Source organism: Rissa tridactyla, chromosome 2 (assembly GCF_028500815.1).
Source record: "Rissa tridactyla isolate bRisTri1 chromosome 2, bRisTri1.patW.cur.20221130, whole genome shotgun sequence".
NCBI lineage: Eukaryota > Metazoa > Chordata > Aves > Charadriiformes > Laridae > Rissa > Rissa tridactyla.
The window spans coordinates 38,714,683-38,735,422 of record NC_071467.1 but is presented as its reverse complement, the minus strand read 5'-3'; the positions used below and the strand labels follow the sequence as shown (position 1 = coordinate 38,735,422).

The window sequence follows — 20,740 nt, the reverse complement described above, 5'->3', positions numbered from 1 at the left end:
CCTGAAACTTGTTTCTCCTGCTTGGTAAAAAAAAAAAAAAAAAAAAAAAAGCAGCATCCCACTCCACAAAATTAAATAATCCTGTCACAGAAGAACCAAAGGAAGTCTCACACCAGCATCTGTGTCTATGGCACAGGGATGCCGAAAGACAGCTCTTTCAGCTGTTAAGTGAAAGCACCACTTGGTTTGAATACTCTACATCATATTTACAACTCTTTCCATTGAAGCATTCCAGTGCCACAGACCCAAACATTCAAGTAAAATTGTCTTGCGCACTATGGAGAAAGTATACCCACAGTACAGTGCTTATTTGTAGCAGAGTTTGAGAAGGAAGAGATAGCATCAAACTGGCACCATTAACTATGGCCAAGGTGGCATATCCAATACAGTTAGGAAACTGTGTCATGAACTCCGTAAATTAAGATTTAAACAGAACTGAAAATCAAAACAATGAACGGAGCTGTCTAGCCTTTCGCAATAAGTGTCACACAATGTCACATATATTCCTGATTATCTAGATTTAATAAATACAATACAGCATTTGCTATGAAACTACTGAACTTGTTAATACTTGCTTGGACTTAACATGGAGATTTCCATTCTCACAGAAACTTTAGAGAGACTGTCTCAATCAATATAATTTAAATTACTGCACAATCTGGATTGTATCAGTACTTTTCAAACCTTATTGCTAAACTGTAACCAGCACTTCATTTAAGGTATAAAAATGCGGATAAACAGCAATATTCATCATAATAAAAAGCTGTATTTACCCAAAAATCTACGAAGTTTCATCGTATCTAACTGGAAGTGTTCAATTAGTCCATGAAGATTAAACAGATGCAAGGTTAAGCTGACTAGACTGTTTCCTAAAAATAAGATGAAAATACTAATTCATTGGAAGCCATTAAATCAGTGACTCTTTCATAAGAAATGTATTATTTCAAACAAATTGGTCACAAAAATTACACAAGCAAATTTCTCTACATCAATTTATGATAAATATTTAAATCTTAGCTAATGGAATCTTGTCATGCAGTATCTCCTCTAGTAATGCAAAACCAGTGTTTTTGCATAATTACAATGCATTCACCAATTGTCCACTGTGAACTCATAGGAGGAAAACGTTACCCAACATTAAAAAAGCAACAGGTTTCAATGTGCAAATCCGTTACAATGGTATTCAACATTGCGGTATGTTGCATCATGATATTTATAAACAGACATACAGCTTAAAGCCAAAGAGAAAAAGAATCAGGCATAGAAAAAAGCTAACCAACACCATCAATTACCATACATTGTACATGTGCTATCTCTCATTTTCATCATGTATTTTGCTAAGCTACTCCTTATGTCACCCAGAACTCAAAGATAAAGTTTTAAGTTTCTCTAGGAAATGTATACTATTACAAGTTTACAATATACTTCACCTACTCATAGCTATATATCATAATCACTTGCAGCAGTAAAACAAGAGACGGAGAAATAAATAGCCTGCAAATGTTTACTTAAAATAGCCTGCCCATTAAGTACTCTGCAAACAATATGTAGTGGCAGATAACTCAGTTTCAGTACACTGACAATCTTCATTTAGCAGGAATTAAAGAACCTAGCACAGCCAGAAACTGAAGTACAATAGGAAAATAACGTCTACTAAATCTAGCTTATTACTAAGCTTAATGTATTTGCATGTGCACGCCACTTCCTTACAACGATATACACAATTCTTCAAACAATATTTACTGAGTAGTTTATTTCTTCCAGGCTCGCCCAGGGCAGCTTATCAAGAAGAGTTTTATATGCAGCATTCTCCCCTTACAAACTTTCAAGAACAAGACTGTCTCCTCAAATGACTAAACTAGGATACAAAAAAGGATGGTATAGGAAGGTTCCACAACAGAAGCTGTACTGGTAGTATCTAAAATGTATTTGAAAAAAGTATATTTAAAAGGTAGAGAAGGCCACATATAAAAAGCATGATTTCAGATTACTTGCATCTGATAAGCGAATCTGAGATAAGCTATGCCTACAAACAGGTTAACTTGCACACGTAGCTTTTCCTCATTCAGTTATCTAGTCTAAAGTTTATCATTATCTATATAAATATTCTATTTGTAAAAATCCTTGCTCTTTTCATTTTTTTTATATCCATTTTCTGTACCAAATCAAACCGTGAGGACACTACTTTTATACTAGATTAAGTCAAGCATCTCTTCAACAGAACAGGAGAGAAAGTTATCTTTTGGCACCATATTTTCCTTTCTGAACTTCATTTCTCTTTCCTTCTGCCAACTTAAACACTCTGACTGCATCTCTGCTACCAACTCCATTCGACTGATGAAAACCCTGCAAGAACTGTCCTCCATTCGCTTCCCGCGCTGGCACAAATGTCACCCTGGTGCTGGACTCGCTCATCTCCTTCTTCCATTCCATTCAAAACTCCGCTTCCATTGCAATACAAAACTTCGCTCTATCCACTGCAGCAGCCCTCCCTCCTCCTTTCCAGCACGTTTACACATCTCTTCTCTAACTCTGTGTCCATAACCTAACCAATGCTTTATTTATTTTTTTGAAAGCAACTACTTCTTTAGTTCCTACTGCTCTTTGTAATGAGTGCACGAAACTAACCATAGTCTTTTCTTGTTTTATTTTGTGCAAGCTACACGTACAGCAGCTTCTGTCTGCTCAACTCCTAATTCTCTAGGTATTCTGCTAGATATAATTATAATGCGTTCATACAACCTTCTTACAGTACTGTAAAGTAATGGAACTGTTCTACCTAACATTGAATTTATCAGAAAAATACTTGTTCAACGTAACTGACCTTTTGGACACAACCATATAAAATAACAGCATTCCACAATTTTAAAAAAGGACTAAATTTGCAAAATTATTTGTTAATGTATAACAAATTACTACTTACACTAAAAGAGAGAACAGCAAGCTACAAAGTACAAGAAGGGCCTCTTCTACAAATCAATGATTGTTATCAGTACTGACAGTGACGGCATTTTAACAGATTGGACAGGCAAACTAGGACTTAGATTACTAAGACTATTAAATGAAAAAGTACTACTTGATGAAATTTGTGCTTTTTAGCGAAAAAGCAATCACATACCACAACGTAAGAGCAATAGTTATGCTAAGAGATAAAACATAAATGAAATAGCAACAGTAAACTCACCATTTGTCAGTCTATCAAAAAGAAAAATATCAAAATTCCAATTTCCAACCTTCTCCAGCATACACTGAAAGAAAACACAAAAACTGTCACTTTTTCCTCAGTATATGCCTATCTTCCCGTAGCCCAGAAGAATTTTTAAGATTTCAGAGACTGATGCAAGTCTTAGGGTTTCTATATACAAAAAATAGTATTAAAATAATGATTAAATTTGTCTGATAGCTGGAAAACTTTAAAATACTTGTTACAAATTGAAAAACTGAAATACAAGAAATGTCTTGACAGTACTGGCTTGAGATTTTCCCTTCGTCCTTTAGTCAATTTCTCAAAAGAAATAAAATTTAAAACAATTAGGTTAAAATCAGAAAGAGTATGAAAGAATAACTCAGTGTTCGGACTTCTTCCCCTTTTAATTTTTGCAATAAACTCGTAGTTAATCTACGTGTAGTCCATCACCTCAGTTTCTCTTTCCCTTGTTACTTATACAAGAGAAATAATATCTAGATGCTTTACTAGACATATGAGCCAAGCTTTTAATTTCTTAAGAAACTGGCTTCTGACTTTCCACCTCACTGAACCAGCACTTCCTCACAGCTGCTCCACATGCACTCTTCTCCCAGGAACATGGATGAACAAGAACAGCAAACAGCACTCAAGGCCTCACCAGAGTTGAGCAGTCGCAGTCCTTGCCTCCCCTACCTCTATCAGAAACACCTGCCCAGCACGTTTTACAACAGATACTTGCCTTCTCCTATTCTCATTAGGCTGGTAGAGCTGTTTCACGACCCAATTACTACGTTCTAGCTTTTCTCCACTAGCCACTAAAACTCAGATACCAGAAAAAAACAAACAGCATTAAGATGATCTTTCTGCTGTTTAATTAAATGTAGAATTTTTTTAAAATCCATCCTCCAGGTTATCAGGTTCTTCCCACACTGTAGCCCGATTAAGTGCCACAAGGATACATTGCATTATTAGCATACTCCTTTTCTGCATCAAGGTTACGAACAAGAAACTTTACACACAATCATTAAGACACAGCCTGTGAGATCTTCAATAACCTGTAAACTTTGCCTGCTCATTCCCCTCCAGCTCTATCCATCCACTGTCCCCAGTTCACTAGCCCTTCATCCAACTAACTGTTCTTTCAGTACTGCCCATCTCCCCGGTACGCTTTACTGCGGCGTGGGTTTATTAGAGGCATCACACTTTTCTTTTCTGGAAGAATCGCCTACCAAAGAAAAAGTTAGTTTGGCATAATAATCTTCTGATAAATCCATTTATGCCTTTTATTGAGTTTTCAGAAGTAGTCACTCACCCTTCCAGATGTTCAGTAATAAGGTTAGACTAAAAAGGAAAGGGGGTTTGGGTGGGTTGTGTGTGTAACAGTTCTCCAAATTGTTCCATTACATTTCTTAACTAGAGTTACATTTTTTTCTTTCCTCACTTTTTCTTCAGTTATTACACTGCATCCTCCATTCACTAGTTATTAAAAAAAACCTGCTAGCCATATAAGCTCTACAAATCATCTTGGTAAAGTTGCAAGAGGTAAAGGAGTTTGTTAGAAACCAGGTAATTTTGGCTGGGTTTTATTAAGATATAGACATATATACACACAAACACACATGTATATAAAAAAAATACATGCTTAAAATTTGTATTTGGACGCGCTATCTCTTAACATAAGATACAGTTATATACTAGCAAACATTTTTAAAAAAATAAAAATCAAGCAACCAACCTTTGCTTGTCCATTATAATCATCATCTAAAATGTTTGACGAATTTGGAACAGTGATACCACGGAAAAAACGGGAAGATCTCAGGTATCGCTGGAAACTAAGCAACCTTCTCACATTTCTTGCAGACACAGACACCTCGATTTCAGAATTTGCTACAAAAAACAAGAAAATAAATACTCTCTCTAATAAACCTTTACAAAAAAAAAGAGACCATACAGGGAACTTCGGCACAACAAAGGCATTTCAATTTTTTTTTATTGGTGTATCAAATGTTTCAGCCACAGAGATTTTTATTAATAGAAAGTACACAGCCATGGCTTAGAAAAAGTTTTCTATGTAAGCATCCTGTAAAGAAAAACAAATATTTAAAACATTATCTTGTTAAGGAACTCTTTTACTGAAAGGACAGAAATACTATGGAAATTGTGTAAAAACACACACAGTATTCCAGACAAGTTCTTTTTGGAAAACTGCTCTCATGTATACACATCCAGTCTGTGTGCCTAGCAATTCAGATAAGATACATACACCAGCATGAGAATGTCAGTAATTGTGTGTTGATACAGGATTTACAAGTAGGTTTTGAGCACACAGACATAAGTTTTACAGAGATTTTAAAGCTCAGAAATTCTTCTAACTTTACTGGAGAAGTTTTAAACACACTCAAGTGATTTTGGTGCTTTTGCAGATAATTATGCACAGAACCTCTCCCTTGCCAAAACAAGTACCCCACTTCCTTTCACAGTATGTGTAATTCCCTTTCCCACTACGGTGAAAACACTACAGAAGAGTGTTGTAGCCTGCTTTCAAAGATTAATCCAAATATTTTGCTCTACTCTTATTAGGTTAACTGGTTTAGCTATTCAAATGACTGATGCTAGCTTATGTTCAATTGCACTTGATATGCCTGAAGTGTTTTAGAAACCTGAAGATCAAACTACACATAGCTACAGTTTCTTTGCAACGGGCCAGGTATTTTAATTCTGAAATATTTCAGGTCAAATGTAGCCTTTACTTTCTTTTCAGCTGTATCCCTAACAGCAGTTTTACATAACCAACAGTCAGTCAATAATTTTGACTTCATTCTGCCCGAAATTACTTATGAAAAGTAATTCTGCCGAAAATTACTGCCTGAAATTACTTATTAAAAAAAAAGAAAAAAGAAAAAAGGTATTAAGTAAGTAAATGTAAACATGCTCTTTTCCAAAAACGCAGACCCTCAAAACTAACATGAGCCCAATTTTGCAGTATAGACCTCTTGCCCTTCCAAGAACAAGGCATATTAAAAATTGGTGAAGTAAGCAGTTACAATCATCGTTCTTAAAGTCAGTCTAAAATATTGTAGAGGGGAAGGTGTGGCCTTATTAACAACCTCAATTAAAAGCCTCAATGATTTCTAGTGAAAGCAGTTTAATTCTACACAAGATAAATCTTTATCCGTATAAATTATTCTCCCTGTAGAAGTTCCAACGTGCTTTCTGTTCTAAGTTAACTCATTAATATATTAATCTCCAACCTACACTAATAAAACACCTCTGAACAGAACTGCCAGTTGCAGCAACATACAATACCTGATCAAATGCAGCAGCATTTTACATCAACGGCCTGCGCTAACAGAGATTACACTGACAAAACTGGCATATTCTTTCAGACGTGCCTGAAACACTTCATCAAGATAGTGAAGATCCCATCAGTTTCAAAGGGCTAACACAGACAACCTCATATGAAATATCTTTCTTCATGTTATTCTAATTAAGGCCAAGTGCACTTCCTCTGGAGACACTGGTACATGTGTATATATATTTATAAAGTCTCTCTCTATATATCCCAGTTAGGTAAGGAGGTGTACTACGTATGATAAAGGTTGCTTATAATGCAACATTCACATGTACAGCAGGCAAATAAATAGGTTCTGTCATGCCGCATTACTCTATCAGTATTTCTACCAACATTTGTTAACGCGAGGTTACAGCGTGAGCACTGCCCGCCTGCAGAAGAAAGACGCAAGGAGCAATACAGCCGCTCCTGTTAACGGAGCGTAGGTTTTGGATAAGAAGTTTTTCCCCCTCAATCTTGATCCAGTCCCTTAAAATCCAAATTTCAGAACAGAAGTCATTAGGTTTGAAATAAAATAAGATAAAATGGGTATATTTAGGTCATAAAATGATCTAAAATGTCCACAAAGGCACATACAAAATCAAAGAACTTCACTAAATCTCAGTAAAACAAAATATTTAAGTAGGAGAAATCAGCACTCTTCTGGAAGTACAGATAGTTTTCTTGATCATAAGTACTCTTTTACAGATCTATAGTTAACAAAAACCTAATTTTGTTGTCACGCTACAAATAGGTCTCACTGTCACAGCTGCCACCTGCTCATCTCTAACAGAACAGTATGATGTAGGTAATACAAGTAAAACAGCAGCTTTTGCCAGCAAAGTGCACAACAGAACACAGAAATGTGGTACTTTGACAGTATAGGCTGTGTTCAACCTGTATTTGTGGTCATAAGACATTGGGAGGGGGCTGCACATGTTTTTGCTTCAGTATTTTTTCTGATGATGGCATGTGCACAGAGGCAAATCAATTACTCAGGTTTCCGTGAAGCTGAACAGTCGTTACTCTCTGCAATGTGCTACTGAGACATTCATCCTAAAAAAAATTTTTAACTCTCTAAATTATCATCAGTTTGTATAGTTTGTAAACTACTACTCTTACACATCCATTCTGTTTTTCCTCCTCCTTATTAAAAAAAAATAAAAAAAAAAGAAAAAGAAAAGAGCACTGCTCCAGCTGATGCAAACAACAAAGCCTACTTCATTCCAGCTTTCCTGGCAACAATCCTGCTATTACAGAATCACAGAACAGCTGAGGTGGGAAAGGACCTCTATAGGGCATCTCGTCCAACCCCTCTGCTCAAGCAGAGCCATCTAGACCATGCTTGCCCAGGACCTTGTCCAGACAGCTTTACAGTATCTCCAAGGATGGAGACTCCAGAACCTTCCTTGTTGACTGTACCAGCACTGTACCAGTGCTTGGTCACCCTTACAGTAGAAAAGTGTTTCCCGATGTTCAGAGGGAACCTCCCATGTTTCAGTGTGCGCCCATTGCCTCTGGTCCTGTCACTGTGCACCACAGAAAGAGCCTGGCTCTGCCCATTTTGCACCCTCCCTTCAGGTATTTATATACATTGATGAGATCCCCCTGAGCCTTCTCCAGGCTGGACAGTCCCGGGTCTCTCAGCCTTTCCTCACCAGCACCTTAATCATCTTCCTGACCTTTTGTTACACGCTTCAGCATGTACATCTCTCTTGCGTACTGCGGAGCCCAGACCTGGACACAGCACTCCATGTGTGACCTCACCAGCACAGAACAAAGGGAGGGAGGGATCACCTCCCTCCACCTCCCAGCAACACTCCTATAATGCAGCCTAAGATACCAGTTGTCCAGAATACTGTTAGCCGCCTTTGCCACAAGAGCACATGGCTCGGTTCATGGTCAACCTGGTGTCCACCAGGACCTGCAGATCCTTCTCAGCCAAGCCAGCCTGTGCTGGTTCCTGGGGTTGTTCCTCCCCAGGCACAGGGCTTTGCCTTGGCCTTTGAACTACTATTTATTCCACATACATAGCACAAGTTAGGTAGCAACAGCTTGACCACACGTCCTATCATTTAGATCTGCAATGATTAGAATAACTTCCAAACGAGAAAAGAGACTTTGGGCCCTCCCAGCCCTCTGCAGTTCCAGAACATCTAATTCAGGGAGACTACACCAATCCAAAGTACTCTCTCTTCAACAGCTAAACATTTGCTATGGGACAATTCAGAATAGGTGAGTCAGATGTGGAGGTTTGACAGGTAATTAGTTTAAAGGGGAGGCTGAAAAAGAAAATAGCTAGCTTTCGGGGGTGGGGAAGAACAGCTAGGTTCTTAAGCTGCAGGAACACTGATAGCATCCATGCTTGCAGTTTCCTTTTCCTCACTGATAAATTATTATGAAGGATGCAAAAATCAACCACCTTGTGTTCTGGCAGATCACCAAAGACAAGTTAATGGGAAGGACTGGTAAACTGAACAATACAGTTGTGCAATGGCAACTTGGTATTTCCCTCCCGGCACAAGCAGAAAACTCATTCCCTCTATATGCGTGATTAATAGGAGAATGCCAGCCTACTCTCTTCTATCGTGAGTCACGAAACGAGATGCTAATTTCTGAGACCCTACCAAAGCAAGGTTCAATAATGTATCTGTAATGGAAAGAAGAAGGTGAAGAGTGCGTTACATTTGCTCAAGAAAAAGCATGCTGCACAAACATCCCTCCTTCAAGCCAAAACGTCCTTCATTTCATTTCAAAACGCGTGCTAAATGCCTTTCTAATATCCAACAGTGACCATTTGCTCTTAAGAGGTAAGGACAGCTTAAGGACAAATTAGAATGAGAAAATAAGTAAATGTATATGATATTTACAGTCTTGAGAACCGAAATGGAACGAAAGCAACGTCAGGCTGTTGGGCACATTAGGAAGCAAACTACAGCATTCACTCAGAAGTGTCTTCAATGCAAGGAACCAGAAGACTGAAACTGTAGGTCTTAGACAGCAGCAGCTCACCTATGACATTGTTCTTCCCTTCTCAACTCTTCATGCCCTACTTGAAGTTAGAACATCACCCAAAGTATTTTTTACTTCATTTTTTTAATTAAAATGATTATTTTTTCTAAGCAACTTAAGCGAGATGCAGGTATAATAAAAAATGCCTTTCTCTAAAATAAAGGAAAAAAAGGAGTAATTCTATTTACTATCAGTTCTTTTGCTAATGACAAGCATACACAGGAAGAAAATGAAATAATGCAAGTTGTCTTCATGCAACAGATTTCATCTAAATTCCAAGACATTTATTTTAATCTCTTCCCACTCCCAGTCTTGTGTCGTACTTCTTGAAAGTCTAAAAAAAAATAATTTTACCACATTTGACAGAGATATTAAATATTTATTTTTCTCTTGCTGAAAGAAAAATACAAAATAAGTAGGGAAATGACAAGTGACAATCACAAAATCATAATATACCGATATATTTAGTATCAGAATTTTTGAATCTTTCATGTACTAAGGACGGACAACAAAAGGAGGAATGAAAACTTAATTATGGTTTGGCTTAAGTTTTTATTAATAGAAACCTTAAATCCTAACAAAATGCTTCAACTTTCTTTTAATGCAAAGATAAAGACCCACAGCTTCTGATGAGGTCCTGGACGAAACAGGGCTTATCCAGTGTAAGAACTGTATCTCCATTTCTTCCCCCTGTTACAGTCCAACAGGTAAATAGGAAATTATCCATGATAAAAATAATTGAATTTTGCTATAACCAACAGAAAGAGCTTAACTGAGGATCTCTGGTATCCCTGCCACTAACAGAAAAAGGAATTTAAAAAAAAAATTTAAAAAATATATAAATGTATTTGAGAGGATGGATCTTTCTTACATTTGAGCGTGAAACCTGAAGTTTGAGGTGTGTAGGTCCACCAGAGGAGGTTTTTTCCTAAAAAATTCAAGGAAATCTCTTCTTTTCATGGAATTAATCTCTCACAATTTTTTCATGTTAAACCAAACTACACATTTATCACTTTTTACATGGCAGATACTATCACCAAGCCTGACATAATTATCTGGAAGTGTCCACTACCTGTAAATATATACATTTGAAAGAAATATTCAATTTCATATGCCAACTATAACCATATTTCTAAGGCCTTCTAGGATACAAATAATTTTCTACTTATGAATAATTTGAAAGTATTATCTAGCATTTCACACCACTAGAGGGACCCACAAGCATTCTAATTTCACATCTATTCCCATCGAACTATTAAGAAACACATTATATTAGATTCACGCCCATTTAAAAAAAAAAAGTAATTCCTGTTATTTAGCTCTTCATAAAGTTTTCTGCTCATGACTTGCATTTATTTTAAAAGTACTTTAAGAGATTCGGTACTTAAGCCTTATATAAAACTATGATTTTGTTTGGAAAATATAATTTTAGCAAGGATTTTGAAGTTACATGTAAAAACTACAGGTGTCTAAATTACCTTATTATACCTCCTGTCTTCCTTGGAACCTCTCTGAAGCCCTGCTTAGCATCATTGTAAGGCACTATACTCCCCCTTCTGCTTAAAAGAAAAAAATTAAGCCAGACTGTTTTGTTTTTAATGTATCATATATGTATGTATTTATACACACAGTCATACTTTTTTTTTTCCAAATAATAGTGATTACTGGAAAATATGCTGTGAGTTAAGGATTAGTTAAATAAACTTTGCAAATGTCTTCTGACTGACTGGAGTCAGAAAAATTTGTTAGATTTCAAGAAACTCTAGTAGTACCACAACTCTAGTAAAAACTCTAGCCATTTCCAACAGATCCTCATGGAGGACAACTGCTAGGCATCACCACCACCAAAGAGAACTCCTTTCCTGAAGGATCTTACAGAATGAAATACTGCCTTAGCAAACTATAGTGCCACAGAATAGTGGAATAATTTAGGTTGGAAGAGATAGAAAACACTTCTGATCCAAGCGGAGCTAATTTGAGAGAAATCACTCAAAGCACAGGGATTAAAACTACTTCAGTATGAATTAAATGGTAATTCCCTAATGTATTTAAAAAAAAAGAAACCATCAAACTAGACACAAAACCCGTCCTTTCAAAATAAACTGCTTGGAAGAAACACATTGGAGAGGTTCTAAAGAAAAAAACAACAAAAACAAAACAAACAAAAAACCCAACCTAGAATGTGGATGTGTCTTCTTCTAAGGCCAAACTTACCTCAACAATAAAACACTGAGCTGTACCAGTGCAAGATACCAGAGCACTCATGCTGTTTTACAGAAACTTGAAAACAAGAAATTGTAGGTAAAATAACCATCTAGGATAGCCAAAAAAAAAAAAAAAAAAAATCTGTCCTGTATTCTCAAATTGGAAGCTTTTAGCCTGAAATCTCCCTTAACCAACCTCCAGACAGTATTGTCAAAAGCATGATCAGGTGCTGTTACACAAAGATTTCACAAATTGTTTAAGGCAATCAGTTTGAACTCTTCTCACTTCTTTGACTTGGCCTCTCTCCCAAGGAAAGTCTAAATTCACTGTGCAAGGTAAACCTTTTCCAATGATTTGTGAGCAAAAAACCAGAAAGTTCAAACTAACATTGCAATCAGTAGATGCTGACATCTTTACCAGATCTCAGAGTAGCATATAAGATGTTCTGTGAACTGCAATTTCCAAGTAAACAGTCTGAAAGTTGTACACCGACAATAAACTCTGGAATTTCTTCATGTGTTTGCACTTTTAAGAAAGATAATTAGATCCATCCATCACCTGTAAGAGTCACCTAAACACTTCCTTTCTTTCCTTTCCTGCTAAAAAGGCCCCATACTAAGGAGAAGTCTTGATGAAGTTTTAAGTTCCCATCACATCGTTTTCTCTCCTATGTGAAGCACTGTACTGTATGCAAGCATCCATTTGATTCAAAATTGAGTCATGCCTAAATGTTTACAGAAACATACTGATTAACTCAAAAAAACCCCTTTTTTCTTTCTAAGATATTTTAATTCACAGATGTGACATATTCGGTTATCTATGAAACACAAAATAGAGAAACACATGCTGGCAACATCACCATCTCCCTGTAGAAGCATGCTCAGACTAGAGGGGCAGGAGAAAGTTCTAAAAACCTTCTGACAAAATCTTATCTATTCTAGTGCAAATACAACAGGAAAAGCAAGAAGAAAAAAACCTAAAGTACTCAGTTTTTATCTGGTTCTTCCAGACTGTATCCAACAACCCTTTCCTAACAAGGAAGTTTGAAAGCGTTAAAGTTGTATCTGCATAAGACATGTCCCAATATTTTTGCTGTTACTTTAATTATCCACTTTAGCTTCACTTTATTCATTTTGGCTTCACTTCCTCACTATAACATACTTACACCTCATCGAGCACATTCAATGATTTATAGGTTTTTTCCCCAGGTGAAACAGTGAGTGTTTGGGGCACAGTATAAATACTTTTGTTTGTGCACACTAGAAAATCCTCACAAACATAACTAAAGTTTCTTAAGTGTCATAGATATACAAGCACAGACACACACGTATAAAAAACAATAGACATTATTGACAACCTCTTGATAGCAAGAAAACAAAACCGAACGTTTTATTGCTGGTTTGCTATTTCTGAAAAAGGGAATATTTTTATACTGTCACTTACCAATTCTTCTATCAAAGATTTTTTTTTTTTGCACTCACTTTTATCAACATAGTCTGTCAATACTGCAGACTGAATTACTATCTATGATGTCTTGAGTAATGTCGAAAAAATTTAAGAGCAATCATGGTAACTGTAGTCTATTTGTAAACCAGCAGAGAGCAAGAGTGGTTATAACCACTGCAATCACTTTTTCAATAACTTCCCTGAAAACCAAACAGCACGTGCTGGGTTGTCAGACAGCAAACTGCCGAACTGCCTCCTCGTTACCTGAGGAGTGAAAAGTAGATCCAGTGCTCTATATTCAACTCAATAAAATAGTAAAGTGTATGCAATTTACTGGGCAACTGTGAAACATGCACATCCACTGAACAAAACCAGACCATTATATTTAAGGTGAAAATTTACTTCTGAGGAAGAGAGTTACGTAGCTGCTCTCTCCTCTCCAGAAATGGTGGTTTTAATTGCTAACTTGACTTTATACCCGTAGTTCCACACGGACATAATCAGAACATGGTAACAGAAAAACTTCTAATTGATGTCCCAATGTTAACCAGCTACCAACCAACATGAAGAATACAGTCCTGACTTTCCCCATTCATCAGGAGGCAGTCTTGTTGAAATGAAAATCTGTTTATTGAACTATTCCTCCTAGCTAGTTCCTTTGATTAGCTCTAAAAATGCAACTTCTGGGATAATGGATAATATAGAAGGAAAACTACCACCAAACAAACTTAGTTTGATCATCAGTCAAATGCAGCGTTTAATAATCCTCAGATATGACTCCCATACCACCATCTCTAGCAACAGCAATAAAGGTATTTTTCCAACACCCATTTTAAAATTTAATTTCCTAGAAAGAAGCTACTGTTGAGAATGCTTCTAGCCAATTTAGAAACTGAATATTCATGTGCCAATTACAGAACTCTGGGATGAAGATGCCAACACTGAGTTTATAATCCATATGAAGCAACAGAAGCGGTCGTAAGAACTAAATGCTAACAAACTTCACTTTGGTAACACTAGTTGAAGTTGCAAGTAAAAACAATGTTATAAAACAGAAGTGATTATTAAAAAACACCCCAACATAACACAAAAACTTTCAGGAAGCTACTGTTTGGTAAGTAATGCCTTTAAAATTCAACACTCTTCAAACCTACCAATAAAATATCAGGTTAAAAGCCTATTAATAATATATTGGAAAAGAGAACTGGTCAGCTGATCATTAGCTGGACTTGCTGAAAGACATTCAACTTCTTCACAAAACATCATGGACAGAAAAAGAAAATAATGCTAAACAACAAAAAGTAGCTGAGCAAAATACGAAACGGCAATAATGCTTCAACACTGTGAATGACAGCCAGTATATTAAGTCATCTGCAAGACAGATAAGATCGTTGCAAAATATTTAGAACCACAGGGTAAAGTCAGTGGATAGTAGGAGAAAGTTACGGTCAAACTTCACAAACACCATGAAGGAAGCATATCCATGCATTACTGATGTTCAGTACGCAGCTGTGGGGGGGAAGGAAAAAAAAAACAAAACAAAAAAGCCAACATTGAGATGGTTTAGCCTGCCTCAGCTGCAGAAGAGACCCTTTTCAGTCCAGTTTTTGCCCCAAGCAAAGAGCCGGCTGGCTCAGCCAGCTCCTCTCACATGCTATCTATTGCCCATATGGGTGAACATTTTTCAGACGTGTAGCTTTACGTGGCAAAATCCTGCTGGACTTACCAGGGGAGGGCAGGGAGAATATCCCAAAAATGAGGTTAAAACTGATTACCAAAACTTCTCTCTACCCACAGTCTGACAGGACAATACTGAAAACAATTAAGGAAACACTGATCAGGACAAAATGTAACGGGCACAAACTTGAACATAGGAAGTTCCACCTAAACACAAGGAGGAACTTCTTTACTTTGAGGGTGGCAGAGCACTGGAACAGGCTGCCCAGAGAGGTGGTGGAGTCTCCGTCTCTGGAGACATCCAAAACCCACCTGGACGCGTTCCTGTGTAACCTGCTGTAGGTGACCCTGCTCTGGCAGGGGGGTTGGACTGGATGATCTCCAGAGGTCCCTTCCAACCCCTACCATTCTGTGATTCTGTGACTCAATTAGCATTGCAGAGAAAAAGAAAACATTTTGCCGATTAAAAAAAACAACCAAAAATTCTGTAAATGAATAGATAATCTAGTGATACCGTGAGAGACGCAGTTGAATTCCTTACTGACTTTGAAAGAAACTCCACAAAGTAGCAGGAGTCTTATGTCAAAGAGCAACACTGTAACAGGCCACAGTCCTGAAGTGCAAAAAAAAATAAAAAATAATCTCAATATAATATGGCAACTCTGAAAACTGCCACAGCAGCTGACTCGAGAGGGAAGTTATAGCCAAGGAATTTTTTGGGCCTCCTAGCAACATTCTTTGCTGTCATCAGACACCACAGTTGATGTTGCTAAAAGCTGGTGCCTGTGCCTGAACAAGTAGGGGCAAGAAGAAAGGGTGTGAAAATCTTTTTCCTGATTAGTCATGATCTGCCTGATGCACAATCACCAGGATGGAAAGAAACAGCATGATGAGTACCACAGAAAATACAGTTAATTTGACAACAGCAATAATATCATACATGACTGCCTTTTAACAGGTAGTTCTTTTAATATTTCTGTTAGTATTTGCCCGTACCAGCACGAAATGCCACATATATATATACATACACAAAAAGATATATTTATGTAATTCATAAGTCGCATGCTGTTTCTACAGAGAATTTTTATTATACTCAATAGAATTACCAGGACTTGAGACAGAATTCTTACCCTCTTTAATAAAAAAAAAATAAATTAATATAGCATACTCTTCAAACTTTGTTTTCTCACCTATGATACTAACTTTTGAATGAAACTAAGAGTTTTAAATTTAAGTAGCGCTCTATTTTTAAAAAGAGTAACTTAAGATCAGAATTAGCAGTTTCTGCCACTCATTTTTATTAATAAAATAATTACATCAACCACACTTGTCACCGTAAAGTAGTTTTTCTAAATCTCTCCATTGCATTCAGAATACTTGGAACGGTGCTGATACAATGCTGGTATAGATACTTTATGACACTTAATACATTAATATTATTGGTGTAATTTAATTAAGATTTAAATCCCCTGCACTTTTGCTGCATATATTGGTATGGTGGTTATTAAAGCTTTTATATTACAACAGCTACTGACATATTTAGTTATAACAATACAGATGTAGAGAAAAAAACTGAAATTATCAAAAAATATTCTGTGTGTAACACTTTTGAGAAAAAATGTTTCCTAAAACACATAATCAAAGAAAATTTAGTATGCTGTTTTCTTGTAACACATTAATTTTCATTTAGGATTTGTCTAGGTCCAAAAAATTTAAGTCCTAGCTGTGTGTTTGAGTATGTGTAATGTTACTTGATTATGATCAGGTCAGGAATATTGACATCTACTGTCATTCTCTTCAAACATCATCCCGGACCAGGCCCTTCTGTTACTTTATAAAAGCAGGAAAGTATTCTTCTCAACTGATTGTGTCTGCCAAGTAAGACCTCAGCACACACATCAGCAGCTGTATATAAGATAGTCTTCATTTCCATAGGGATGCAGGTCTAAATTCAATGAGTTTAAACTGAGGTTAAAGAAATAAAAATTAGCAGTGAGATTTTTCCTCTTATTTTTGGTAATAAAGTAGCACAAAAGATTTTCCTAAGAAGTATAAAAAAATGGTCTTGCTATGTAAGCTGCTAACTTTATTTCTAGAGGCTCTGTAGTTAAAATTACTGGAAGCCTTTGTTTATTTGTCATTTATCTGCTTTTAAATACTTACAGTGAAAAATACGGAAATCAATGTATGGATGAGAACCTCTTCTCTCTGTTTCAAATCCTGCCCGACTTCTTACTCGCACATCTCCTAGAAACAGGGTCAAGAGTGAAATAAAAGTGTGGAAGAGTGGCAGAGATAAAATGCAAATGAACATAGCCTGGAGGGGTAAAGATTCAGGTACTTAAAGGAGGAGGGTTATTCAAACAAGAGGCCTATTTCAATGCTTTTTGTTTTTAAAGGTGAAATTCAAAACAAAGTTTGAAGACTTGTTAAACATGCAATCGCATGCTTTCTTGTCAAAATCTCTCCTGCCTAAGCATACGTTGCCAGAAGCATGTGATAAAGCATTCAGATGAAATTAGGAACAGCTTGCTACACCAGTATGGTAAAAAAATGCACCTTAATATGACAGGAAACAACATTAAAGGTTGATTTGTTCCTCAGTAACACACATAGAACAGTAACATTTTGTACAGTACAAAAAAGATTCAGCTTCTAGAAATGGTAGCTTTTAGCAAATAAGCTAGTTACAATACAGGTTTATATTACATAATAGAATATTTTCCCACTAGCATTTACTTACTTGTGCTCAGCTGTTTGAATATTACACAAGAGCCTATTAAAATACCAAAACTCAGTATTAAAATTTTATCAAACTATTTTGCACTGCAATTAGCTTCAGTCTGAATCTTTTAGCATGCTAGTTGATTTCTACTTATGCATTTTACCAACTGAAAGCTGATCAGTATTCTTTTGTTAGGTAATTGTATGCATTAATGTAAGTAGTTCACCTGGATTAAAAGCTTTCACTTAAAATCCTTTCGCAATCACAAATTTGGGCAAACCTTTGAGGATCAAATGCAATAATGTTTCCCTCCTCAAGTCGTAAAAAAAAAAAATGAAATTCAAGATGTGAAAATGTTCTGGTTCCTAATTTTGAAAATACTTCAAGTGCAGTATTCTCCTTTTCTCAAACACAGTGATTTTTTCGTATGAATCCAAACTAAGTATTTAACACAAAGAACTAAGACTGATTTTATAAGAACAAAATAAAAATGTAGCTATTTAGTTTCCAGCAACTGATAGTATCCTAACATCCTGAGCGCTCTTCCCCTTTCTTCTCCAATCTGCTCATTTGTAATGCTGAAGCAGGCAACTTAAGTCAGAAAATAGCTAAAGATACTGACTAAAACTTCAGTAATGTACTTTTAATACTTAGTAGGTATCTTTCTGGAGATACATATCTATAGACACATATCTATAGCAACACAATTCATGTGAATATTATCTTGTGAGGCACACTGGAAGGACCACAAAAAGATAAGCAGACCCAGGGCTCCCCAGACATTGAGTCTGAACTTTACCTATCAGTAAAAACACACCAAATACTTGTCGTTTTCAGTTACAACTCCTTTTAGTTTTTTTAAACTGAAAACCTTAACAGAGATGCAAGCGAAAGTAACCCAATCACTACGTGTAAATATTATTTTTCAGACTACTGACAATATATTACTTATAAAGGTTCAAGCATTCATCTGAGCAGAGCGCAAGAGGCTTGTCTTGCTCCAGGCAATACAGAGGCAGCAAATTGTAGAACTCTTCTGTTAGGCACAAGCAACTGGTGAATTTTAATTACAAAGTAAGTGAATAAAAAGGAAAAAGGGAGGAAATTTTGGAAAACAGAAGGTGAATGCATTAGTAGCTGTGTATGAAAATACCAGTTTACACGGAGGAAAATGCAACTTTCATTACCTTTCACTCATATTTATCTGGGAAATCCGTCATAGCTACAACTGTGTGAATGAGTTCACCAGCTGAATTAAAACAAAAATAAAAGACTTTTTTTGGTTGAACTAATTTTTTTTTTTTTTTACAGAAAAGGTGATAATAGCTTTCATGAATTATATTTAGTTTTCAAGGCAGTCCCAACTTGCAAAATTTACCAACCATAACATGAATTACCAAACAGTTTCAGTGTGCAACTAGGTTTTGGTGAACAATTTACTTGTTTGAAGTGTCAAGAACAGGAAAAGTTCACAGAAAAATACCTGAAGACTAACATGAAATTCTGCAAACAACAAAACAAGCAGGTTCATCTGATAAATGAAATGTAGAACTTTTCTCTCTGCTTTGTTCTTTTTTATTTACTAGTACCTAGTCTAACAGCATAGATAGAATAACAGTATCCTTGTTACCCTTGAAATGCCCGCAGTGTTGTGGATTTCGAGTAGGAAAATAAGAAAAAGTGTCTACAAGGGAAATGTAGAAGTACAACTAACTACATTGCTTTTAATAGTAATTATTAAAATGTATATTTACAGGAATAGTTAGCCAAAAGACAAAATGATATACTAAAAATCCACATGGCAAACTATTAAAAAGGCAACTGTAATAAGATAAAAGTAAAGTGAGGGTATTTACTTGCATACATATGAAATGAGAAATTCTCAGAAAAGAAAGCAAAATATTTTCATTAAATAGTTGTTAAAATTCTCTCTCCTTGATTGTGGTAGAAACAGAGGGTATTTTACGAGTCAGAATCTCAACAACGGATGAATATTTTAGAATACATTTGAATTTATTCTGGAAAGAGATCTCACTTCTACAGGACTGGAATTTATCACAGTAAACAAAGTAGAAATTCCTATTGGGAAAAAACAAAGGCGGAAGAGCTGTCTCCATTGTCATTGTATAGAAATACTGCATTTTTCAAGATTTCAGACAGGTGTGCTTGGAAAAACTGGTAGAAGCGGAATCTGAAGATACCATACATCCATTTGAAACTTCTACATGTACAGAAGCATAAAAAGTAATCGCATCGAACTGGCTGCATTTTAGCACATTATGAAATGATGTGCTGTTAGCACAGTGAGACTAATCTCTACCACGTATGTATAGTTGGTCCCAAAACATCCAGAAATACTGGACCATCGCTACGTTATGCTCACACACAACACATTCCCATCGGTATGCCTGGAAAATTCTGCACAAATTTTTTGTAACCCTGTGGCTCTACAACAATACAGAATTTAATTTTAAGGAAGAGCCATGTTTATCATCACAGGTAAACGCACAAGACATTTCAGATTTAAGATTATTTTTCTAAGACAAAAGGACACTGTTACAAAATTCCTTCAAACAGCAACCTCAGAGCCAATCGTTTTTACAGTAGCTTAAAGATAATTAAAATACAATACCTAAACCAAAAGAACTTATTAATAGCTTTTGTTTATTTAGGCCTTTAAAAAAAAATATCAAAGTGGCTAGAAAAATCTTTTGAAACCATCAGATCGCACCATTTGCTTATAGGTAAATTTTCTTGGGGGGGCAGAAGTGGTAGCAAGCTGACAATTTTCATCTTAAGTGTCTCTTCTTTGGCCACTTTAGCCACTCTGAAGAGACTCCTCTGTTTCCTTAGGGGAACACATTCAAGTCCAGCATCCAGGGGACTTCCAGGAACAATTTTTTTTTTTCCCCTCTTTGAGTTTCTGTGAATCCAAAGAATCAAGAGAAAGATTTTAAAAATGTGAAGCCTTCCTTTCAAAATCTGATTTTGTGCACAAACATGGCAAAATATCTGTTGGCTGAGTATTTAACTAGATTTTCTTCCAGAATAGTTCCAGGTGACCAGAACTGCTTGCATTTTTTAAGACAAAGGCCATACAGGCAGAAACTCAACTGAAAACTGAGTAAATAGCAGAAGGAGGAATGCAAGAGGAAGG

General features: G+C 36.2%; 1 protein-coding gene across 7 annotated transcripts in view; it reads right to left on the bottom strand.

The window, feature by feature from the left end:
• PDE7A (phosphodiesterase 7A) overlaps window positions 1-20,740 on the bottom strand; it is a 75,991-nt gene that overhangs the window by 9,695 nt on the left and 45,556 nt on the right. For 3 of the 7 annotated variants that reach the window (XM_054191646.1, XM_054191647.1, XM_054191648.1), the window contains exons 3-6: window positions 17,022-17,105; window positions 4,923-5,074; window positions 3,185-3,248; window positions 774-869 (exon numbers count right to left, since the gene is read on the bottom strand). In XM_054191646.1, the coding sequence (XP_054047621.1) occupies window positions 774-869; window positions 3,185-3,248; window positions 4,923-5,074; window positions 17,022-17,105 (396 nt within the window). The remainder of the gene's footprint in view (window positions 1-773; window positions 870-3,184; window positions 3,249-4,922; window positions 5,075-17,021; window positions 17,106-20,740) is intronic. The other 4 variants (XM_054191649.1, XM_054191651.1, XM_054191652.1 and 1 more) reach the window with 2 other exon arrangements.